The following is a 26,245-nucleotide window of genomic DNA, read 5'->3' as shown; positions in this document are numbered from 1 at the left end:
TAAAGGACGATAGTGTACCGATCGAGGATATTGTATAATAGTAAGATTTTTCAATATATTTATTCGTATGGACAAGTTGGAGCATAGTGCACAATATAATTAATATATAGTAGTCTGAGGAAGGGGTCAGATTACATTCTGGAGTTTGAACACAATATCTTACAATTTAACGACAAGATGCCTGCGTTTTTGTATTTGCTTCTGTACGTAATGTTACTCGTATATTCATATATTCGAAGTGTATAATATATAAAGCGTAACGACTCACTATTTTTATCATTCTAAAAAAATGGAGACAAGAATACGGGTCCTTGTTTATTACGTTACGTTAATATGTCAGTCCATCTTATGTTGTCATTTAATTTATTCGTTTGAGGATTTTCGCAATGGATTATGCAACATCGTGGCAAATACGTAGTACTCGCTAGAATATATCCTTAGTCGGAGATTGTCTCCAATTATTAATTACAACGTTTGTATCTCGTTTGCGTTGAGAGGAAGTATCAACAAGTTCGACATCGATCGGCGCAGTACCGATCTTTACGCGGGAGATCGAAACGATAACCGATCGAACGTAGGAAGGAACCGGTTTCAACGAAAACAGGATAAAAGTTTAAAACGTAATCGTTGAGCGTAATACGTGGTAAATTTATTGCCTGCAAAATGGGGGTTTTTCGTCAGTACGGTTCGAACGGACAACGCAAGAAACGTGTTGCACGAGGAATTTGCGATACGCGAACGTGTATAGTGTATTCGACCATTGGAGACAGCTCCTTTTTTCGCGCAATTAGCGATTAACAATCTATATTAAATTTTCGTTTAAAAGCAAATACACTTTACAGCCTATACAATTCATACAAGTTGATTTTTCATCCCTCTTTTGTTCTCTTAGTATTTTTCTTTTCTTTTTTTTCACTTTTTTCCATTTAATCGTTTTTCTTTAATATCCTCTACTCGAATTTAAATTTGTGGAGAGCGCAGGGCAGGTCCAGGTACTTAGGCTATCTGTATATTTTCATAAAAATTCGTCAAGATCTTCGGCTTTTCCTTACTATGATTCGCGTATCGTTCTTCTCTGTTTTTTTCTTTTTATTTTTTATAAAAATCACAGCACAGCACCAGCATTTTTACTTTAAAGCCCGCCCGATTCTCCTTCGAACGCGTCTCATTAAAACTGAGACGATTCCCCGCGCGTTTCTCCGCCGTTCTCACTCTCCTTCTCTCTTCCTCTTTCATTCATTCACGCACGCACACGCAGACAATACTTTCTCTCTCGATCTCTTTCTCCCTTACGTATTCCGCTAAATGAATATCGCCGTTGTTATGTTCGAATGAAAAAAAAAACACGCCTTATTCTCTTTTCGTTTATTTGGCATTTGCAACACTACGTACGGCACGATAAAACTAATTTCGAATCCTTGGCAACGAGATTTACCAATCGTCTGTACAACGTTCTTATTTTTTTTTTTTTTTAATCGACGGTATAATAATAAAGTAATAGAACCGATAATTATTAATGAATAATTGTAATAAAAGGTACAATGATAATCGTTACTGCACTAATGTTAGGTAGCCGCCGGGAGATTATACGTGTACGTATCACTGTGGTGCATATGTACGCGTATATATATACTATACATACCTAATAGTTTTTTCCCGTTAATTAGTCTTATACGTTTTGCTCACTTGTTCTGTCTTTCTCTTTCTCTCGCTCTTTCTCTCTTCCTCCACACGCTCACTCTTGTGTCCATATTCATATCACACTCACACACACACACACACACACACTCATGTTCTCGGTCTATTGTACTCACGCAACGTTAACTACATTATTTTTAGTAAACAAATAGCATTCTAGCAAATTCAATGTACAATCACTTATCGTCACGTTATCGTTATTTAGAATTATCGTGATTTATTATACGCTTATACTTCCCACCCGACATGTATTTCGTTCGTATTTATTTGATATCGTATTAACCAACGTCCACGCACATTCTACTTGGTAGGTAGGTAATCAAATCGTCTAAAAAACGTGTCGTTCGCGAATCACGTAATTTCTCTAGAAAAATGTCGAGTCTGTTGTTCATCAATCTTTTTCCTTTTTACAATAAAATACAACGATCTACAATTTCACCATTATAGACAAAGTTCTCAGTCGAACATTCGCACGTACGCGTTATACACAACGAGTTACGGAAAATATGCGACGCACATAACGCGCATAAGCACGCGCAGTAAAGTTTCCGCTTTTCACTCTCGCACATTCGCATCTCTACGTTACTAAGTGCAATAAAAATGTTGCCTGAACCTGAATCGACGCAGTTCGAGGCACACAGTCTCTTACATCGGAGAAAAATCGGGCAATTGGTTCGCGGTACGGCCGTAGTAACTTCCATCGTCTTTCCTATGCGTAAGATGCCCAATGACTCTACGACAGTCCTCGGTCCTCGGTCTAACGCAATGGAGTCTCATTAGGCGCACGCTTGCCTCGTGTCCTTTCTCTCCTCTCTCTACTTTCCTCGTGCTTTTCCTCTTATTACTTGTCGGCTTTCGCGGGCAACGATTCCTCACTATTTTGGGATCGCCGAATTTCGTTAAGCATTTCCAGTAAGCAGGTACAATGCTGCGTCGAACCGTTTCGAGCCATTCTTTTCCTACGCGACACCTGTTCCTTGCGAGCAAACAGCATCCGAAGTCTCGTTTATGAGTTGGTCGCACGAATACTGTTCTTATTCCCATACGTTGTTTCGCAATGCCTGCGTCACCGTCGTTTTCATCGTCGCCGTCGCCGTTAACAGCATCCAAGAAAAGATTAATAGGTAAGAAGCTCGTATAAAAATCTAGAAAATGTTTGTTTTTCGTTTGAATTGGAAGATCAATGGTACGTGAATTGGGACTTCTTCATCGCGTTCGTTTCAACGATATCTTGGAGGAAGAGTTTTATTAAAATTTGGAATAAATTGTGCGTAGAGTCTATGCCGAATCGATTCGTTTTCTCCACGCAATGTTGAATTTTTGGCATTTTTCTTGTACGAAAAGTCCCAAAAACATAAGGTGCGTACGATAGGACGCTGAAATCTCAGTCGTAAACCCGTCGTTTCTCGGTATTCGATCGATTCTGAAACTAGTCGGTGCACCCAGCAATGGACTCGATGGATCGCGGTTGGGTCGACGCGTCATAGTACGTACAGATGATTTTTTCCTTGGAAATGGAACGGCGACACAATTCGGATGGCAGACGCGCTCTTTCACAGAAGCAACAAAGACAACAGAGACAAAGAGAAGGCTTGTGAACAGTGTGTGTCGTCAGCATTGCCGTCGGCGTTACCGTCAACATCAGTGTCAGCGGTATCAGTAGCAACCATACACGATGACCGGATGATCGTCGCGAGTCCAGATGGTTCTCGACGAAGGTGTTAAATGGTGAACGATAACGATGACATCGGCCTTAACAGGCAGATGCGCTGCTGCTGCTGCTGCTGCTGTTGACGAGTTGACAAACAGATCGAGAGTTGGTAGATTCTCCGATGGAGTATCTCTCTGGTCGCGTTAACGAAGAAGAGGTAGCAGAGCCGAATTAGCGGTATTGCTGGGACGATCCTAAGGTTGCCTGCCAGCGGTAGCAGAGTGCGGATGTCCTGCGGCGGTTGCGCCGCTAACCGGCGGTGGATGATGAGACGTGTGGTGAGTTTGTGCGGAGGTGGGTCCGGTTGTTCCGGCTGCTAGTACGGGACCGGGGGCCGCGGGTCACTTGGGCGGGAATGGCGAGATCACCGATGCGGCTACCGCGGCGGCCTGCTGACTCGCCAGCATCGCCGCTGCAACACACACACACACATAGATACCGAGGCTCGTTAATTTATTTTTTCTCTTTCTCGAAAAACGTCTTTCGTCGTTCGTCGACCGACCGATCGACCGATCGTCGACCATCGACCGTTCAACTAACCGTAACTTATCGAACAGAATCATGTAAAATTCTCTGCCGAATCGAATCCACTCTCGCCGCCGGTTTACGATGATTTCCGAAAGGAAAACGTTTCTTTTCCTTTTTCTTTATTTTTTTCATTTTGCGTTTTTATCTTATTCGTGACGCGCATTCCACGATCCTCCGACCGGAGACCGACGACGACGACGAAATTCTCCGATAGCCTTTCGCGCTGCTGCTGTTCCTTCGTTCGTTTCGGCCACAAGTTTTCAGTGATTTCGCATCACTCCGCAGCCCAAGTATAGCGAGCGAACGATCACCGAAGTCAGATTAGGTTGGAAAAGTGATATCGGAGGCCGAGGAATACACAGAACATCATACGTCGAAACTACTTGTCGGGACAGGAGAGCGTAAGCGGGAGTAAGGATAAGAACGAGGAACATACGAGCAGCCAAAGAAGATATAATAGGGTTGAATAGCGCGTTTGTCTTTATCGGTACGTTTAACGAAATTGATGCGCGTCTCTTAATCGTCTTCGCGATATTCGCGATATACAAATTCCGAGAAAAGTGTGCGGGTGGGGGAGGTTGTAACAAGTTTTGTGTAACTTTATCGAAGTATACGAAGAAATAGGCAGAAAAAGAGAGAGAGAGAGAGAGAGAGAGAGAGAGAGAGAGAGAGAGAGAGAGAGAGAGAGGCAGAAGGCGCAAAGGGAAAAATAAGAAATAACCGCGATAATAATTAAAACAGGGTCGCTTGTTCTATTCGTTGTCCACGGGCGTTTGTCACAATGTCAAAATAGTATTTCCAAAAAGCGAAAAGAAATCGCTTTATGTCCGAAATTCAAAGAGTTTGATATTCGATCATCGCACAGTAATAGATTTTCGCAACGGGTCACATGCCCGCGCCAATACGACGATCGCGGTCAATGATTATCACAGTGTGAACTATACATTCGTAACTGCGCCTTCCAAGCGTCTCCTGACTGAACTCTTTAGTCCAACACTCTTAACGTATATCTAATACAAGCACAAGTCGCAGTAAAAAACATTCGTTCGTCTAGTACCCGGCCGTGTTTTCGGTGAACAACACGACGCGTCGCGATTATCGTGCTATTCACGTACGAATCGATCGAGTTACCCATACGCGTGTTTCATAACGAATAGCTAGGTACTAAGCGTATCGGTTCGCGAGACTCGTGCTCCGAACTACGAACAGCGAGGACGTAGCGACACGAGTCTCTCGAACATATCGGAGAGGACAACGTTCCGTTATCTAAAGAAGGAAGAACGAGGATCGAAGATCGGGACGGGATCGTGGTTGTGGCGACGATCTTGGTCGTAGTCGACAGCGGCGGCGACAGTGGTCGGTTCGGCTCGAACCGCGACTTATTGTCAGGGTCTGACGAGAGGCTTACCTCCGTAAGGGGCGGGATATTGTCCGGTCAATAGGGGATAGCCTAGGCCAACGTGCGTGTGATGATGTGTATGCACGTGCCGCTGGGGCGGGGGTGATCTATTGTCCTTGGTCAATGTTCCGGTACCAGCGTCGACCGGTGGCGGTTGCTGCTGCTGAGACTGTTGCCCTCCCGATTGACTTTGCTGCTTCGTTTGGGCTTGCTGGGCTTGCGATTGCGGTGGACCTGGTCCGGCGACCGAGCTAGGCGGTCCGCTCGGTGGTCGCGAAGGCGTCGGCCCTGCTGACGAAGGACTGGCAGAAGCCGCGGACGTTTTCGGGGTAGGCGATTTGAGCGCACGCTCCTGAAGCTCGTGTATCTTGTGCGCCGAATAATACTGATTGGCATGGTGTTGAAGCAGATCGAGGGCTTTGCCACCGGGCGGTCTACTGAGATCCTCCGGCGCGTGATACCTCGGTAGTTGATGAAGATACGGGTTGCCGGAATACGGTCCGGGAACCAGCATCGGGCTGAGCCCGCGATACATCGGATGACCAGGGTCAAATGGCAACGCACTGTAGTGTTGCGGTTGCATGTAACCCGGATGAATGTAGGCGTACTGCGACGTGGGCGGTGGCGGTGGTCCTTGCGTCTCCATTGTTGGCTTCACGCCCTCCTGCTTGTTCTTCGAATCGTCGTTCTTTCCCAAGTCTTGCGGCTTCTCCTGCTTCGGTTGATGTTTTGGACTCGGAGGAGGTGGCTTCGCCTGTTGACTCTGCTTGCTCGCCTCCTCCTTTCGCCTTTGGTCGCCCGGATACAGGTAATACCTTCGATCATCCTGTATCGGTGCTGACGGTGGCGGTGGAGGTGCCGCCCTCTGACTCTGCCCACCATGGTACACGTGATACGGGCTCATTTGACTCTTCATCTCGATACTCTCCTTCAATATTTGATGATTCTCGTGCTGCTTGTCCTTCAAGCTAGGCTGCTGCTGCTGCTGTTGCTGTGTCTCCTGCTTGATCTTTGCCTTCTGCTCGTGCATCTCTTGCTCCTGCGCCTGCTGTTGCTGCTGCTGCTGTTGTTGCTGTTGCTGCGATACTGGCTGCGGTGGCTGATACGGATAACCGGGAGGCATGTAACCGCCATAGCCACCGTAATAGTGCGGCTGTTGCTGTGGTTGCGGCACTGATTGACTCAATTCCTTCTTCTCCTTCTCCGCTACAACACTCTGTAGGCTAGCCAGCGTCGGCATCTGCGGTATGTTGAGCGGCTTCATCTCTTGCTTGGGAGTCAGATCGCTTGGTTTTTGATCGACCGGCTTGCTCTCGGGAACACTCGGGACGAGGTAAGGCGGTTGGCCGTAGTACGGATACATGTTGAAATGAGGCGGTAGATGCGCGCTGGCGGCAGCTTTTCCGTCCTTCTCCTGACTCTGTTTCGACTTGTCGGCCGGCTCCGCCTCGAGCACCGGTGCCGCGTCATCGGAAATGTCCGAGTAGGCCGGACTTTGAACGTCTTCTCGCGCAGCGTCGACGATCGGTGCTTCCAACGGTGACGGATGAGGGCTACCACCCGGCGACTTTCTCGACTTTTTCTTGTATCCCTGAGGTTTCGACGACGTCCTCGGGTCTTTGTTTTTATCCTGGTCGGGCATCAGAGCCGCGGTAGGTTTAACTTTGAATTGTGGCATTTTCGCGTGCAACGACACGCTCTGGTAGGGCTGCAAATGTGGTTGCACACCCTGTCCAGGGTGACCAGTCTGCGAAGGAGGGGTCGCCTGTAAGCCCGTCGCTTGCTGCGATACTTGGCTGGACAAGCTTTGAAGTGCCGGATGCTGACTCGCGATACCCTGCAACCCGCCCGACTGCGACGATTGTTGTTGTTGCAATCCAGCTTGCTGCACCACGTGAGCTTGCGTCGGCTGACCTAATTGCGCTGATAGCGAATGCTGCACGGACAGCTGGTGAGCGGTCGGCAGCTGTTGCTGCTGCTGCTGTTGTATAGAGGACTGCAGTTGTTGACTGGATTGAAGCTGCTGCTGCTGCGGTGGAGGTAGTGGTCCCGGCTGACCGGGCTGCAACGATTGTTGACTTTGCTGTAAAAGGGGATTCTGTTGCTGCGAATGCTGTGACATTTGGGACGGCTGGGGCGGCTGAGGAATATTTAACGGAGCCGGAATGTTTGCGCTCGGGTGCGGCGAGGGTACCGATCTCGGCGACTGACTAGCTCGAGGACTCGGACTTTGAGGCGAGTTCGAACTGCCCAGCTGGTTCGACTGCTGCTGCTGTTGTTGCGCGGACTGTTGCTGTTGCCTCGCCGAAGTGGGTATCGTCGACGACGGTGCGGGCAGATCCTCCTGTCCGAATCTCAGCACACCCGGCTTCACGATGCTTTTACTGCTTTCCGAGGATAGCACGGACGTGGGCGGAGGTTCTATACTTGGAGAAGCAACGCGTGGGGGAGGTGGTGGTGTTTCCGGTGGTAAACCGGTCGTAGGAGGACTGGCCGGTCGGAGTGGTGTTCCCTCGGGCTTGTCCGCCGGCGATTTGACCGGCGTCGCCGGACTCGGTGCCTCGATATTGCTCTCGTCGTTCTCGGACATGCTGGTGATACCCTCCTTGGTGTCGTCGTCGTCCGCCGAGCCATGCGCGTGGCTCTGGTGATACTTGAGCCCGTTTATGTGTTTGTACTTTTTGTTACAGTTCGGTTCCGGGCATTCGAGCAACACTGGACTAGCCGGTGGCGAACCGCTTGGCGGTGTGGGTGGTGGAGCACGCCTCTTATTTTTATCTTCTTCCTCGGGACCTCGGGATTTCCTCTTGGCCGCTGGATCCGGTCGAGGCGGAACAAAGGCCGCCGGACTCGGACTCGCTGCTGGCGAACCTTGCGCACCACGGCGTCCCTTCGCACCACCATTTCGCAATTTACTGTGCACCGAACTCCTCGTTTCCGTGAAATTACTCAGGTCGTTGCCCGGAGTCGCGTTCGCGGCGGCTCTCCCCCTCTTGCCTCGACCCTTCGGTGTCCTTGCATCGAGATCGCTGGTCGGAGAGTCGCAGAACCTCGGTGGTGCCCAATCATGACGAGTGCAATCTAGCAAGGTACCAACGTACGTTTTCCCCCGCCATGTTACGTTCACCACCAGCACACCTGCAACGCAAATCAGTCGAATTCTCGTCCAATTTTGAAACGAGCGAAAAATTTACCTCCTTCCGTTTCGTGCCAGACTATCCCTTCGAGAGTCACCGACGTCCCAGGCTCGCAAGGTCCCAGACATTCCGGTTCGGTGATGGTCCCCACGCTGGTACCGACACACACATCGGACATGTCCTGCAACGCAACATCCTTCTTTACTCGTAGGTGCATCGATCGTTCGTCACACGCAAATTTCGTGGCTGACACGTTTTACAATTATAGCCCATCCCCGCTCTAACCACCCGCTGTTCTATAATTCGATTTAATTAATAGTCGACTACTTTGACGCGCCAATGAATCTCGAAACGCGATGATCGTAAACGATCGTAGACATCGTCGGGAATGTCATTGCGAGTGTTACTAGTTCCTACCCGAACGGACGTTCGTTTCCAAACGTTCCGGGAAAAAGCACAGGAGATGCTTTCTTCGAGCTAGAGAAGAAAGAGAAACAGAGAAAACAAAGAAGACAGCGGAATTCCGTTCCATGAGTTGTTACGATAGACACAAGGGGACCGGTTGAACCTGATTCTATTGAAATTTCTTCGGACGTACATCCCGTTATCCCTTTCCCCCTTGGCCGTCATTTCTGCTTCTTTTCGATCTCACTTTTACTAACGAGAGAGGGAGGAGTAAAGAATAGAACGGAAGAGAGCAGAGGACGATTTCGCAAAATGCGAGCACAAATTACTCTGTTTGCCGCATACACGGCTGGACTATACGTGCAATCGCCGCTCCTGAGACGTAAGTATTACGCGTGTCTGTTTATATATGTACTCCAGCTGATAACCGTGTCTCGTCCGAGCTGCCTTGTCACGCGACGCATTCTGTATCGCATAATGTTCATTACGATAACAATAATTTACGCGAGCTGCGCTTTCTTCGATCAATCGATTACTCTCGATCGGCTTCCCTTCGATCACGGTCGATCGCGCGCGCGCCATCTACACCGACGGCAAATATCTTCCACACGGAGAAATTAGGAACACCTAGAGACGCTATCGAATCTTTCGATCGTTGGTTAAGTAACGACCGATAGGAATTCGCATTTGACGAACCTTACGACCATCCAATGACACTTACACACACTCTCTCTCTCTCTTTTTCTCTTCTGTACCCATCATTCTACTCTTCGTTCTATGCGCCCGTTCATTCATCTGACCGTCTGCCTGGTCGTTAACCCACCTACTCTATCTCGACTAACGCGTATATTGTTTTCTCTGGTATATGCTTCATAACAGCCTGATCGTTGCTTGTCCGTATGAGACGATACACGGAAGCATACCGCGTGTACTTTCCCGCTGGAACAGCTAATCGACCTACAGGAAATTTTCAGGCTTTACAATCGGCACTTTTGACGCGATGGAGACGACCGAATGGCAAAGTATGGAAATATTAGCAACGTTGGCTCGCGCTATAAAGGTTACCGCTTTCGTAAGATCGTGGTTTCCTCATGGAGGGAAAACAACATTCTACGGTGATGTTTGCGTTTAACGCGAAAATACGATCTCTGTTCTTCCTACTACTGTGTTCTGGTTTGCGCAGTTTCGACAATCATGGTCGTAAGGGAAACGAAGCGAAACAATCTTGGACGGACCACTGCTCGAGTTTTTTTACCTCTGACATCTTTCGCTCCCCTCTCTCTTTCTCTCAATTGATCGAATGTTCAACACCCGTTTAGATTGACCGGACGTTCTACTATACGACCATACACGTACTTACATCTCAAAACATCGATGCATACTGTAATATTGATTCACACGTACGGCTTTCGCGCCATCTGTCAGCACGTTACGGCGAGTTTCGCGTACAACGAGAACACGTTCCTCGCGAATCAACGATTACGTTTTCCCGATCCACTCGGGCACGTTTCAGCGTCACGGATTAAACCGAGAGGAGAGTTCTATTCAACGTTTTCGATCACAGATCGACTTCCAATCGGAAAACAAGATCGTCGATATCGCGAGATATTTTTCGGAACAGAAGGAATCGGATCGATCGGTAAGCGATTAGAAGAACGAAAACGACAAAAGCAATTCGAACGAACGGATTGCGTTGTTTCGTTGTCACTCGTATTTGTCCCCCCTCTCTCTTTGTATACATATATACATAAATATATATTCGTTCGCGTACTCTCGGGGATGGCGACCGCAGAGTATTGATTTCACCCCTTTTGCGTACCCCTAGCCGTTTCCGTTCCCCAATCGAACAGTTCCTAATCATCGAACCGAGATACGAAATCGCGATGCGCGTCGCGCTCTTGCTGATCCCCACCGTCAGCGCGAGCAACATCGGTCTGAACATGAGAAAAACCTAACGCTCTGAAAGTTTGGAGAAGGTTTGAAAATGTTTACAATGTTTCTGTCGATGGAGGACAAAGTGGATATCGCGAAGGGAATCAAACTCGAGATAAGAGAGTAAAAGAGAGGGGTAGGAGAGAGAGAGAGAGAGAGAGAGAGAGAGAGAGGAGAGACGAGGAGAAAAGATCGGACGAACAAGCGCGCAAGTGCACGCGGGTGCACTTGCGTGCTCGTTGAGAACTCGCAAGGAATTTGTCGCGAAGGGGGTTACCTTTGGTTCGGTAGCGGAAGTCTTCAGTTTCTTCGGAGGTGGAGGACTGGCCGCGGTATCCATGGCGTCGTCGGGCGTCGTAGTGATCGGAGGTCCGGTACCAGGTACCGTGGCGAGTTTGGTCTGTTCGGGTTTGGCAGCCGGGCCAGCGGCCGTCGCGCTAGCCGGACTCGGGGGTGGACACGGAGCCGCAGCGGAGCTGGTCGGTTGACCAGGCCCCTGGGACACCGAAAATCCCGTCCGCGAACTCGGCGGCGGTCCCTGATTTTGCTGAGGGGCGGTCGCAGCTGCCGGCGGTCCCTGAGATTGCGCGACCGCGCCAGCCCCGGCACCGGCTCCAACCCCGACGACACCGGCGCCCAACCCTGGTCCAGGTCCTGGACCCGGCCCCGGCCCGTTCGATGTCTGACCCTGTCCGCCGCCGCCACCGCCGCCGCCACTGCTACCACCGCCAACGCTGCCTCCGCTGGATCCACCACTGCCACTGCCACTGCCGCCAACACCCCCAAGTCTTGCGGTTCCGTTCATCTCCGATTTGCTCTGTTGATTGACTGTGTGATTAGTTTGTGGCTTCTCGTGCTTGTCCCGTGCTTTGTCCCGACGATGTCCGCTCGATCCTCTTTTTGACCCGGTGGTCGAAGAAGATGCGCTTCCAGTTCCACCGGCGGAACCTCCGGAATGACTCGTTTTCGATTTGTTCGACGACGACGACGACGACGAAGACGACGAGGACGAGGACGAGGACGACGACGATGACGATGACGACGACGACTGACCACCGGTACTACTGCCACCACCGACACCTCCACTACCGCCGGTACCTCCGCCGCCGGATCCGGGCCCGGCGACGGTACCAGTTCCGCCGACACCGACGCCACAGCCGCCGGCACTACCGCCACCGACACCGGTACCGTTGCCGCTACCAGCACCGCCACCGCCGCTACAACCACCACCACCACCACCACCACTACTGCCACCGACACCGACACCTCCACTACCGCCGGCACCGGTTCCGGTTCCACCGGTTCCACCTGCGGCGCAGTCCGAGTTTTGAACGTTCTGAGCGACGATCGAAGTCGAGCCGATCGACGATGAGGAACTCGTGCCCCCCGACCGATCGGACACCGACGAACCACTCGAGGACAGGGAACCGGCACCCCCGTTCCCGCTATCCTGCGACGATATCGTTCCATTTATTTCATTCGACTTGACGATCTCGTGTTTCGCCTCACTGCTCTTCGTACCCGGTTTCGTACGTTTGATCTTCATTTTCAGTCCTTTGTCGACGGTGGCCGAGTGTTCAACGGCCATTTTGCCCGGATTACCAGAATTCCCGTGCGCTGCGTTAACGCTACCTACCACCAAGGCGTTACTCTGTTTTGAAGCGGTGCCCGCGACGATCGCCGGGCAACCGTTCGCGTTCCCGGTACCGTTGCTACCGACGCTATTCACGATACTTGCGTTCCCGTTAGCGGGACTGTTCGATCGTCCGGTCGAGTTTAATACGCAAGACGAGGACACAGACGACAAGGTGGACGACGATACGGTCGATGAGGATAAACAAGAGGTTGACGACGACGACGACGACGATAATGACGAAGATAACGACGAAGAAGAAGAGACGGAAGAAGTCGAAGAAGAAGACGACGACGACGACGACGACGAGTTTGACGATTGACCGCAACCGTTCGGACTTGCTGTCGTAGCTACGATCAAGTTTGACGAGCTCAAACCGTTCGCTGTGCTTTGCAGTTGATGATGATGATGATGATGATGATGATTCGAGGTATTCGATGCCGATGCTGCCGAGGCAGGCGTAGAAGCCATGCCTGTCCCTGAGCTCAATTTCTCGTCCCTCGTCTTCTCAATGTCCGCATCAAGGTCGATTATCAAATCTCCTATTCCGATGTCCCATTCGTTGTCGTCGTATTCGAAGTTATTGGTCGCATTCGTCGCGGCCGGATCCAGCTCATCGGTGTTTGCAGCCACCGTGCTTGCTTTAGACTCGCGCTGTTGTCCCGATGACGACGACGACGACGACGACGACGATCTCTCTCGACCTTGATGGTAATGATGGTGATGATGATGGTGATGATGGTGATGATGATGGTGATGTCGGTGCTCCCGATGATCTCTTCCTGCTAGCCCGCGTTCCCGTTTTCTCGACGAGTGTTCACCACCGCCTCCGCCTCCTCCTCCCCCTCCTCCTCCTCCTCCCCCTCCGACGTTGCCACCAACGATATGTCCGCCGTTGTGTTTGCCACCGCCGATGCTGTTAGCACCGTTGCCACCGTTGTGCTGCCCGTTGTTGTTGTTCCCGCACTCGATCGCACAACAGCTTTTCCCGTGGCTGTTGTCCACGTGGCACCCACAGCCGTTGACGCTACCGTTATCGAGGCTGTTGCTACGATGATTAAAGTGGTTGCCGTTGTTGTTGATGTTGTTGTTGTTGTTATTGTTGTTGCGGCTGTTATTATTTTTGACGATACTGTTATTGTTGTTGCCGCCACCGTTGTTGTTACCGTGGTGACTGTTTTTGATAACGTGATTGCCGTTATTCCCGCCGCTGTTGTTGTTGTTATTGTTGACGTTGCCGATGCCGTAATTTACGCTGTTGCCACCACCACCACCGATGAACGGAGATGGTCCTTTGCGGTTTACGTTAGGGAGGCGACCGCCTAGTGGCGTGGTCGCCATGCCCTTTGAAACGTTACCCCGGTGCCCGCCAGCCTGATCACCAACTGCCCGCCTGTTCTCACCGATTCCAAACAATGGCACCACGCGCAACACGCGTCAATTTTACCCCGACCACCGCCCGCAAGACGCGCCACGTTCATCGAACACATCACTTATCGTCTCGCGGCTGCCCTCCACACACCGATATTACCGATTCTTTCGATATATCCGCCTCCCGATCTCTTCGCCGTTCTCCCTTTCTCTCTTATATTTCTCACGCTCTCTCTTTCTCTCTGATTCCCTAGCTTCGCGACCGCTGCAATTTCCTCTCTACCTCTTTTTTCTTTTGTTTGCTCTATGACGCTGCTACGATACCTCGTTTACCGATTTTTACCAATTCGCGCGATCTCGTCGTGGGAGGCGGCCCAACCTTTCTTCTCTTTTTCTCCTTGCGTTATCCCCTCCTTTCCTTTTGCCCCCTTCTTCGGCCGAACCTTCTATCTTTGATTCCTCTTTTTCTTCCCCTCCTTCTTCGACCCGTTATCAGTGCACCGTATTCCCTTATCGTTGATCCCTTCTCTCCAGCCACCACCACCACCACCACCACCACCTCCTCCTCTTCTTCTTCTTCCTCCTCCTCCGTATTTTTCTTCTCTTTCTCCGTTGTTTCAAAGACACGGGTTGTTCCGGTAGGAATTGCTCTTCACTGCTCTTTGATGTATCGTATCCCGGTGTCCGATGTTCGTCGTTGTCGTCGTCGTCGTCTATCGGTGTTTTTACGTCCCTTTATCTCGCATGTCGCGTCGAACGATCGCTCGTCTCCTTTATGTTTCCGCGTGGTATTTTTCTATAAAATCGATCCCGCTCAATTAGACACTCCGCACAAATCTTCCTTTGATCCTTTTACGAAGAGCGAATTCCGACCGTGATTTCTCTTTCCAACTCGCCGCTAAAACGGTGATCGTACTTCCATCGTTTGCCAAAATTTCGATCTGTAATAAAAAAACAAATACGATTCTTTGAAGCGTGTACTGGCCACGGTGCGTAGATATATCCGTTCCTTTCACGATTTCCTCGCCCGCTGCGCGTCTATTTATCGCTCTCTTTCAACGTATCCTTCGCGAACGAACCGTTTGGGAAATCGCCAATTGACCGCTGTTCGACGGATCGTTCTTCTCGCGTCGATGCACCGGTAAAAGTTCATGAAAACGCGGACAATACGAATGGACGCGCGTCGCGTCGGAAACGCGATAGGATGAGTGAAAGGAGATGGATTGGAGAAAGGAAAAGAGAAAGAAGGCGACGTGCAAAGTAACTTTCCTACTCGTCATCGTTTCCACGGTTCTTATCGACTCGTTGTCAACGACGTCGGCGCGCGTTCCGTACTTCCGATCGTCCTTCCATGCCCGCAAATTGATATTCCCACTTAGAGAGGAATTCGTGTCAGGGAACGATTAATTTTACCGGCGGCATTTGGCGCCGATCCAATCACCATCCTCGGCCCCTTGCCTCCCCCTCTCACTCTCTCTCTCTCTCTCTCTCTCTCTCTCTCTTTCGGTCAATGTTGGAGACGATTAACCGCATGAGAATCACCGAGGTATTTGCAAACCCCTATCTTCTCCCCACGTTACGCATCCTCTACTTTCTCCTTTTCCACGCCAATCAGTCAGCGTTCGCGGAAACTACAAGGATCGTAATCGCGAAGCGGAAAAATCTCGGAAGGACAACGACGAGCCGACGCTGATACGTGAAAGATCGATCGTGATAATCGTTTCGCGCTGATACGCAATCGGCATTTTTTGATAATTTAGAGAGATCGATGATAGAGAGACGCGCAGCCAGGCGAACTAAATCTACAAAGTACATATACGCGCAACGTCTATGTATCTGACAGATGTTCGGTTAGATTTTTCATGGGATGGATACTGTATGGCTTTAGGCAGGAAAACAGCAGTGACGAAGAAAAACGCATGTCACGGGTACCGCTAGAGAAAAGGGATCAAAGTTTTTCAAGTTGGAAACGAAGCACGATCGTGCGTCGAACGTTCTCGTTCGCAACGCTCGAGTGAGCCGTTACTCGACGATTTCCAACGTCTAGTTTGAGCGTCGAAGCGTCGATGAACGCGTTTCCTTGGTCGTTCATTCGTTACTTCCGTTTCGATTACTCTGGTCTTCCGCTCCTTACCGCTCCCATTTCTCCCAAACTAGCAATAAGTAGTACGAACCCCACCAGAACGATCTTTCGTTCCTGCTAGTTCGATTGTTCCCCAATCGCCTCGTCTCTATCGAACCACTATCAGCGATTCTTCTCCACCGTCGGACAACGACAACGACGTCCATTCTTGTAACAGACGGAACGAATCGCGGGCTGGTTCTCATCAAGTACGAGCAACAGAGTCGATGGATCGTTCTCGTGCGCGTGTCGTGTAGCTTCCCCGTAAAAAGCGTACAAACTCGTTTATTTACAATTTCAACGAACGTTTCCTCGTACCTCGAGTCGAAGAACCGTGAAATCTCGCGAATGGGAAATCTTCGTTCGTGTATTCGTCGTATCGTTTCGTCGCACGAAATCATCCCTTAACGATGTCGGTCCTCTTTTTCTGCTAATTTGCTCGTTTTAAGACGTTCGTTCTAACGAAGACGAAGTCGCGAAATTCGTTCAATTCCATCGATCTGGTCGGTCAATGATCCGCTGGTAAGTTTCCGCGATAAAGCTACGCGATTCGAGATAACGAGTCGCGATATCTACCAGGTAAAGGTATAAAACGCGATATGAAACGCGACGGTCGTTGGCAGCAAATTGGAACGATCAATTACGACGGCGCACGGCGATCTATTAAATTGCTCGTCGCGCGTATCGTTTTGTTAGCTGATCGTCACGTTTCTTAAATCTGCTGTCGTCTAAACCACGTACCGTAACGTACGGGTAAATCGAATTGTACAAAGCCTTCGAAACTGTTATCCTGGTCTCTAAAAAATGTTAACGGCATTGCTATCACCATTCGTAATTATAGTCGATAGATGATACATTTGTCACAACACTCTTTGGCGAAACGATAAGTAAATACTACTACCAGGCCCGTCTGTCTCCCGTTCGAAGGAAACCATCCGACGACGAGATTGGTAGTCGGAATGGCAACGACAACAGCCATTTCCACCGGATCCCTTTCTCTTCGTACTTCGACTCGCCACGAAACCGCCTAATAACTTTCCTATTCGATTCTTCGACGAGTAGAGCAACGACAACGACAACTTCGATCGAACGATCATCGTCGTCGACGTATCCTTCGACTGCATCGGCTCTGACCGTCTGCCTCTCACTGAACCGACTGCTTCCCCTTCCCAATCGTACACCTCTATGCACGCCACTACAGGCATCGCTACCACCATTGCCGCCGCCGCCACCACCACCACCTCCACCGTTGCCACCACCACCGCTAATGCCGCCGCAGCTATCCAATAATACCACTATTCCAATAACTTGTCACAAATTATTACTACTATTAGGTTTTCTGTCATACTCGGTCGACCGATCGATTTTATCGAATTTTCTATACTTATCGTGTATTCTATATTTACGCCTATTCTCCGGTTTCTCGTTTTCCTTTTTCTGTCCCATTATACATTGCTTCTACGTTTTCCTGCGCTTTTAACATCTTTCAGGCTACTTTTAATTATACATAGAAGAAAGCCTACCTTACCGATTACAGTGATTTTCAAATATGTTATTAAGATCAACATTCTGAATTACATTTTTCTATGCTTATAACCGCCAGCTATATTATTAGTTTGCAACGTATTCGTAAAAATGTTTGTGCCACTTTATCATTATCATGCTGTGGATTAGATTTGGGTTAGCTGTACGTACGGACATGCATAATGATATTATAGATGTATTCGTACCACGATGCGTTCATGCGTCTCGCGCTTCAATCTGTAACTACAGGGAGATAAGAAAGGAATTCGTCTTAGCTTAGCTATGCACATATAATATCATCGTATTCGTGTATAAAGCTAATTCAAGCCTAATCCACACTTAGATAAAAAAATAGCAAAAGATATTTTTATGAATATCTCGGAAAGTAAAGCCGAGTGGCGGTTATATGGCCACTAACAATATATCTGAAGATCATTGAAATCGATGAGGTGGACGCTCTTCTATACATATAATTATCCAAGAAACTTCCTAGAAACGTCGCGATATACGTACAGAAGTGATTTACTTTTTGTATCCTTGGACATTGAAAATGCAGATTAAAAATCAAAGAGACTGTAAATACGTTTCTTTCCTCTACTCTTAATTATGCAACGATACTACCAGCAACCGGTGCTCCGTGTTCGTTCGTCCATGTAAATTTTGGAAACACAAGGTCGTGATGATTTTTTTACGACGAAGCGAGTCGATGACCGTAAGAACAATAGCAACAACAGTAGCAGCGCCCAGTATACTTGAATATACGATGAGCGAGACAAACACACCTGAGTGGCATCTTGTAATCGGTTAGAAGGGAACTTTGAAAGAGAGAGATCACTGCGCTTGCGTAATAAACCAGTTCCGCGACATTATACCACTACATAAGTATGTGATCTGTCAATGATGAGAAATGTGATTTCTACAAAATGTGTTTGTCTCGTGAAACATTCTAAAAGCAATCAAACACGAAATTAGACCTTGATCTATTACGACATATTGATCAAACTTTTTTTACGGACGTAGGACTATGAGTTTCGAGTTTATAAACAAACAGAGCGTCGAGTAAGCTAAATTAAATCGGTAATGACGATATATTCGAAACGTGTATTCTGTTTTATATTTTTCGTCTCGCAAGGTCAATTTCACAGACAACCATCGCTACGAATAACGAAGAACGAAAAAGTGCGAGAAGATAGACGGGGAAGCAGGAGCAAGAGGAGAGAAAAAAAAAGAAGAAGGAAGATAGGGCATAGAACAATGGCGTAGAACAAAGGGGTTTGACGTTTCTGTAGGATGCACTTATTACGTGTGTCCCATATCGTCGTACACGCATTAAAACGGTAGACATTTCTCTAGATCTAATATTTGAAGAGCTGGATTTTCTTGGCAAAGGAAAATGATGACTTCCGGCCTTCCTTGATTAGTATCAATTTTTTAAACGCTTCGTTGTCCGAGCTTGTTTGAAAACTACAAAAGGGTTAGTTGAAAGAAAAGTATAGTATGGACGTTGTTACACATGGGCGGAGAGGCAATATTTATGGCTAATAAATATTAGCACCAATGTCCAATAGCATTGCCTGAAAAATAGTTCGACGTCGGAATCTATACGACTCGTGCGCGTTTGACGTTTATCGAGTCAAGGTAAGCAAACAGCTACGAAACAGGCGAAGAGGAGAAGGGCTGATGACTACGTGACGTTTTAGCCCGAAAGTCTGCAACGCTACAGTGAACCAGGGCGAGCCGAGGTAAGACGAAATGCACCGAGAGAGACAGATAAAGAAGAAACGACCGAGACGAAGAATCACGATACCATCGCTTCACTCTGCCAGTCACTTACTCGTTTCCAAAAACTCGCCAATATCATCGACCATACCGCACCGTTGCTGGTGATCCTTTGGAAAAACGCCAATCTTTTATCGCTTTCTTCTTCCCTCTTTCCTTTTCCGTTCTCGTTGCACGTCGCTACAGATATGCTATAATCAACGATTAAGCTAAATCGATCGTTCTTTGATCGCCCTACCTCTCGAGAAAGATTCTCAATTTATTACTTATTTTCTATCGCCAGGTTCACACAAAATAATTTGCCAGCAGTCAATGATAACAAACTTTTACAACGCGTTCCGAAATTTTATCGTAATCGTTTAAAGTAAAAAGCTTTTATCAAATGCGATTTACACGATGTACCTCGCTCTCTTTTAATACCGTCCTTTTCTTATACGCCAATAAGCTAAAAGACTGTCGAGAGTAATCTCGTTTCTTTCATATAAAATAGCCGACCAGATATACCGATATGCATATTTATTAATCAACGCGACGGAAAGATCAGAATGTTTTCTAGAAATTATCTTATTTGATTATAACCAATGATTCATTATATACGAAGCGTTAATGTTATTCCCCGCTGTCCTTGATCGTTTCGTCGTAGCAATTACTTCCTCTCGTCTACATCAATAAATAAAATCGTTCCGTGTAATATTTGTATACCGCTCGCGTATCTGCGTATATTCTAAGCGTTCCGATAACGAAACATCGTCGCAATAGTCGAAACCCATAAAAATAATATTCGTAAAAGAGATACGAGCTAATCGATGTTCATGATGGTAATTTGCGTTATTTGGGGCAAACAGTAAAAGAAATTATTCTTTCAATCGTCCACAAAAACCAAATCGTTTGATTTAACAACTGCGCAACTTTCGCTATACGTTCAAACGATCGCTGTTGGCACTTAGTTGATTAGTCTTGTTTGACCATATTTACCGTATCTATGTTTTTTCCGAAAAAAAAGAACCAGCGAATACCTGCGCCTTTACCGTACCAACAATATTGAAATTTTAACGTTTTCACCATTTGTTTCGCGTTACGCGCGACAACGAGCTGACAAGGCAGAACAGTTATTTTCAAAATAATTTGTTTTTCTGCGGTCATTTAGTCGCCACACCGCGCTAAACACAAACAGCATCTTATATTTAATGCGTTCAACAGTTTTCTTAGATTTTCTGTATGAGTAATAAAGCACATAATGAGCTAAAGTTAAAGTCACTCGTGAGAATTGCTTCAGACCGTCTCTTCCTCTTTAGACTTATTAATGGAACCATCTGTTATCCTCAGCTCCTGGAACTAATCAACTTGTACGCACCCATAAGACCACTATAATCAACGCAACCATTTCTTGCATATAGATATTGCTCAAATTTCTCCATCTTGTATCCAGTTAACCGTATATGCAATGTCGCGAACATATGTGGCAACGCTTTGGGCATTTTCTGTGATTTTATCAATACATCCAAATCTCGCATTTACAGAATCTTGCAGGTAATGCCCGCAGGACACGTCTCTCCTTCCATCCTTTTTTCTCATCATCTCTTATCTTCTTATGTCTTTTACATCTGCTGTTTCTTACTTTTTCTTTCTACTTTTTGTTGTTGAACTGGCGTTCTTTATATACTCTATACTGACTATTACGGTACACTACTGGGCATTCATTTCCGTACATATATGAAGTAAATAAATACAATAAAATATAGATATAAAATATTATGCTCAATACTTAACTTTCTTGGAACAAATTGAACGAAGAAACTTCACAAACTATAAGCGCATTAGGAATCGACTTGTCATATTAATGAGTAAAATAAATGTTAAAAAGCTTTGAAGGACGCGAACGCGATAGGAAACACAAATATGCTACTGCCAAAAAACTGACATATATGTGGTCGCTATATGTAATATACATGTAGCTAATATACATACATGACGTGAATACTGTAACTTGGCTGGTTACGCTTCGTAATTAGTACATATGTGGTCATCGTGGAACGTTGTAAGAGCCACAAGCAGCCCTGTGCTGGCATCGCTAACATACAACATACGAGTTTCACTGCCATCGACATACACATGCACGTGCCATGCTATGCGGCTCAACTTCCGTTTCACGATACATATTGCCATTTCCCTTTATTTCCATCTTTCCAATCAATCTTTCCTGCAACCCTTCCGTTTTACTCCAATCTATTCTGTTTTATCGTGTTATTATTCATTTAATCGTAAATCTCTATTTCGTAGAACAAGAAAAACAAGAATGGGAAAAACTAAGAGACTATGACCGTATCGTTGATATACCGTCTTTCAAAACAACACTGAAAATAGCACCGATGACAAATTCTTATCTATTCGACGTACCCGACACGGCAACCTGACGAAGTATGTACATAATTATTGCGCATAAGAATCGAACGAAATGTATACAACGCGATACCGTTCCAATAGCTTCGACTGTAAAACTGCACAAACAAGAAAATCACGTTTCTATGTGCGCTATCGTGTTATTCGTATGAGAGGAAAGGACAGTCCGATCGGGAACCTAAGGAGATACCAGAAAGAGCTAAAGAGCAAAGGTAAAGAAGAAGCACAGGGGATGGTACTATATCTTGTGAACGAAAAAAGATATTATATGGTTAAAGGGAAAAACAAGGAGATGATATGTACGAGTAGTAGTAAACGAGCATAAACGAGAAGAGATGTAAGCCCTATGTGTGCGCGCGCGCGCGCGTGTGTGTGTGAGCGAGCGCACACGTTTTGTATATGTATACACATATAAAGGTAGGAAGAAACGGAGGATGGGAAAGGGGGGCAAAGGAGAAGAAACAACATCTCCTAACTCGCTTGCTCGCACGCACGCACGGTCGATCGTTCCTGCTGGCAGCCATTTTGTGCTTGCCCGTAGACCCGACATTCTACCCTGGGAAAGTATTGCCCGTAATTCGCTTTACCCCACGCGTTTCTTCGTACAATTACGCCTTTTTTGTCTACGAAAAAGGCATCAACTAAAAGAAAACACGTGAGAATACATGTACCTTGTCCCATGATGTAAATTTCTTAATATACCGTTGCGTTCAAACGATCGAATGATTTGTACATCGGGACAATTCTATATCAGATATCGTTCTGTAGTTCATCCAGTACAGTTTTGATCAAAAGTTTGCTTATGGCCGCCTTTAGCGTCGATTCTACTTTGCTTTTCACCGCTTTAATTAGCAATAACATATCGATATTAAGAAAAAGTGATTTTTTCAAACAAAGGTTATCGTTAAGAATACGACGGCCGTTTGATGACCCGTCGTCTAAGGTCAGCCATTTAATCAATACCGAAGATTATACCAATGTACCATACTTCTCGCTAATTAAAATGAACTTTATACTTGTCATTGTTTCTCGATCGTTTATAAGCAACGCGATATTTTGTTATTTCTAAAGAGGGAGAGTGTCTTTATCGTTATCTACGAAAATTATAAATCTAGATCGAATGACGAAAATATCCAGCGAAATATCAGATGATACGATGTTGTTGTAAATTCGGTAGTTGTAATTAAATAGAAAAAACAGAAAGAAAATTGAATAATGCAAAGCACAGTGTTACGTATAATAGCTAATCGGAGAACATTCCGAACTTATCCAATAGAATATGCATACTCCAAAAAACCATTTATAGATTCAAATATAAAATGCACTACCTCCTTGTTTCGGATATGTACCTATATCGTATTCGCCAGTGAGCAAATGCGACTGACGAGCAGGTTTGTCATAAAAAATGCATAGGATAAACAAGTTAAAAACAAACTAAAGCGAGTAATTAAACGCATTGAATGAACCGTGAAAACACGAGTGACACGTGGGCGATTGCGAGCATTGATTTTTTATTTCATAACGATGATTTAACTCGCTCATTAGCAACGCTTTGAGGTTTGTAACAACGATGTCTATCGACGATAATTGCTAATTATGTAGTCTTTGCAAGAATCTCTTCAACTCCCAGTATTCTTTTTCTCTTTGTCCCCTCTACACACTGTCACATGATTGTCAAATGAACGGATTGCAATTACATACATCGCTTTACTCGAAAACCTCACTGTTGCCATTAGCGAGAACCCGTTAGCGAGAGCCGTTACGAGATAAATGGAAGTATGTAATTGCTACGGCAACTTATCCATTAAAGATCACCGATTAATTATACTTTATATAGTATTATATTGTACATATACAATCATAGAAGATAGAATATAGTGGCACGCGGTAGAATTCAACGACATCCTTTCTAATCGCTAGCTCAACGACTCTTCGAAAAATAAAACAGTGAAACGGTGTGTAATGGGGGACAGATAGCTCTTGGATGAACCGTGATCGGTGTTTGTATGAAAAACATCGCTATGACGGGGTACGTTATCGTATCGATCCATCTCAACGATCAATCTTAACAAAAACTATCGTTTCGAATAAACTCGTCCCGTTTTCATAAAACGAATGTCTAAGTTTTTGATATCGCAACAAAGATATACGTTAAATTCGTCGTATTATTACGTAAAACAAAACAAGGTCATTGTTTATCTTTTAACTTGTGTTTACGTATCAAGCAGCTTACACTAATACCTAAATTACTCAGCCAAAAGGAAATAATCACAGACCTAACAGTGTTTATTCGCAAGTTTGTTAGAAAGACACAATATGACATCTATTTACGGGATATCGAAACATTTTGTTTGCTTCCGTTTGTTTACCTATGTCCTATTTCTGCGTAACGAAAAGTTGATCAAACACAAATTTATTCCCTATCTTCGTATTTTATACGCGAATTTCGAGATCAGATTTCATTTTTTACATTGATATACAGGGGGCAGGATCCGTTGAAACATAGGATCTTCTGTTAATTAAATTGTGTTTAAATAGAAAATGGATTTGTAAAATGAGTGTGAAATTTCGAAAACCGATTGAGCCACTCGTAAAGACGACCTAGTAAACTCTCGAATTAAAGACGCAAAGACGAGGCCGCATCCATTATGATCGTAATCGATCGTAAGCCACCGTGTCGTATCGTTGCATGACACCGTGTGCTTTGTGATAATAGTATTGCGCGAAACATTACTTTACACCTAACCATACCAAAAACGCTGAAAACGATCGAAAGTAGTCAGAATATACATTGTGCGTGTACAAATAAGCCACGAATCCGACTCGACACGATACCGATTCCGAAGAGGACAAACCAAAGAAATGCTACTGCTACGATTCGAAATTGAAGAACGTGCGTACGTGCGTGTAACACGCATGTATGTAAGTATGTAAGTATGTATGTATGTATACGTCGCGTACCGGCTTTGCTCTGGCTTGCAACAACTCCACGCAAGTTGCACACACTCGAAAGTAAGTATACACGCGAGTACGCACACGCGCTATGCCACGCCACTATACCATACGACATGAGACGAGGCGAGACGAAACAAGACGAGATGCGACGAGACGAAACGGGACGACACGGGACGACACGGGACGAGACGAGACAAGACGAGACGAGACGAGACGAAGCGATACGACACAATGCGACACATCACGCATCAGCAAGTGGTGAATACATACGCGCCCGATAAAAATGTGTACACGACGTACGAATAAAAAGTACAACGTTGTATAAATCGATGGAAATACTTTTACAAGCTTCTTACCATCGTGCGCTTGTATCGAAGACTGGACAAATTCGCGTTGGTCGTTTCAAAAATCCACTCTTTCTTTTCTTTTGTTTCATCGATGTTGTCTCGTGTTATCGTTCATACGAATTCATCGAAAGTGGTGTATCCCAAAAGGTAATCCAATTTGAAGAAAGATGATTAATTTTCCAGTATTGTCGAGTGTCTCGTGGCGCGTAGAAAATTCACCTCGCGACCTCGTTCCCACGCATAAACGCGAACACACTAGGGACGAATCACTCAACCAGATCTCGATACGTTTAAATACACAGGCGGCCGCGTTCGCGCACGCTCGCACAGACACATAGATGCTCCCTGTTGTACGCACTTTGCATCGTGTACAGTGTACAGTATACAGGCTCGATTATCCATGCGACGCTACGCGCGTTCCTCTTCTTTTTCGGTAGTAGCGTTAACTAACCGATGCGTGTGCCCCGTCCACCTTCACTCTCGCTCACTTGTTTCACCTTGCATCTCCTTTTCTCTTTTTTTCTCTCTTTTTCCACTGATGTTACTATATTCTCCTATTAAGATCCTCTTCAACACATAGCAATCTAATAAGCTAACACATAGCGATCGTGCACTACTTTTCGTCACACGCGATAAACACGTACACACGACGAAGGAACGAACATACGTAGCACTTTCCCGAAGTCCGAGGACGCGTACATCGTACGCGAGTCCCCTTTACGCGACCAACATTCGCAGGCCCCAATAGATTCGATAGCTGCCTTCTCCTCCTCTTCTTTCACTTCTGGACAGACAAAAAAGATACCGTGTAGCTAAAAATTACAAAACTGGCATCGTCGTGTTCGATCAACCAGCCATACTTGCGATAGTTAGGATACGTCTGGGCGACATTCGCTACAAACAGAATACACAAAACACAACGAACGGGATGTTAATACCAACACAGAACGAACATGCCCGTGCGCATTCGTTCGTTTGTCGTTTGCTCGCGTGCTCACCCTGCTACACACGCAAGAACAGACACAGAGACGGAGTTATCGAGAAAGATAGAAACACCAGGATGAAAAAGGGAAAGGAAGGAAAAGAACAGAGCATCCATGAGAGCGAGAACGAAAGAATATAATACGTGCATAAGTTTGCGTACGTGTCGTACGTGTTTGTATACGTGTATATATGCGTATGTATGCGCGCGCGCGCGCACGTTTTTGTGTTTTAGTATACGTGTGCCTGTATATATATATATGTGTACGTGTAAAAGAGAGAAGTTGCACGCAGCACCCTGTGCGTCTTTATCTGGCAGCTAT

The 26,245-nt window shown here is 46.4% G+C and overlaps 1 protein-coding gene across 8 annotated transcripts in view; it reads right to left on the bottom strand.

Moving 5' to 3' along the window:
- The window catches only part of LOC126871530 (zinc finger protein 608-like), a 33,186-nt gene that overhangs the window by 591 nt on the left and 6,350 nt on the right, over window positions 1-26,245 (bottom strand). For 3 of the 8 annotated variants that reach the window (XM_050630414.1, XM_050630415.1, XM_050630416.1), the window contains 5 exons: window positions 24,951-25,725; window positions 11,088-14,755; window positions 8,531-8,654; window positions 5,346-8,474; window positions 29-3,821 (listed from right to left, as the gene is read on the bottom strand). In XM_050630414.1, the coding sequence (XP_050486371.1) occupies window positions 3,751-3,821; window positions 5,346-8,474; window positions 8,531-8,654; window positions 11,088-13,784 (6,021 nt within the window). In that variant the 5' untranslated portion in view covers window positions 13,785-14,755; window positions 24,951-25,725 and the 3' untranslated portion in view covers window positions 29-3,750. Of the gene's footprint in view, window positions 1-28; window positions 3,822-5,345; window positions 8,475-8,530; window positions 8,655-11,087; window positions 14,756-16,834; window positions 17,087-24,950; window positions 25,726-26,245 lie in introns of those variants that run through there. The other 5 variants (XM_050630420.1, XM_050630417.1, XM_050630421.1 and 2 more) reach the window with 4 other exon arrangements.

The sequence above is a fragment of the Bombus huntii genome, chromosome 12 (genome assembly GCF_024542735.1).
Source record: "Bombus huntii isolate Logan2020A chromosome 12, iyBomHunt1.1, whole genome shotgun sequence".
Lineage (NCBI taxonomy): Eukaryota > Metazoa > Arthropoda > Insecta > Hymenoptera > Apidae > Bombus > Bombus huntii.
This window is presented reverse-complemented; position numbering and strand designations above follow the sequence as displayed.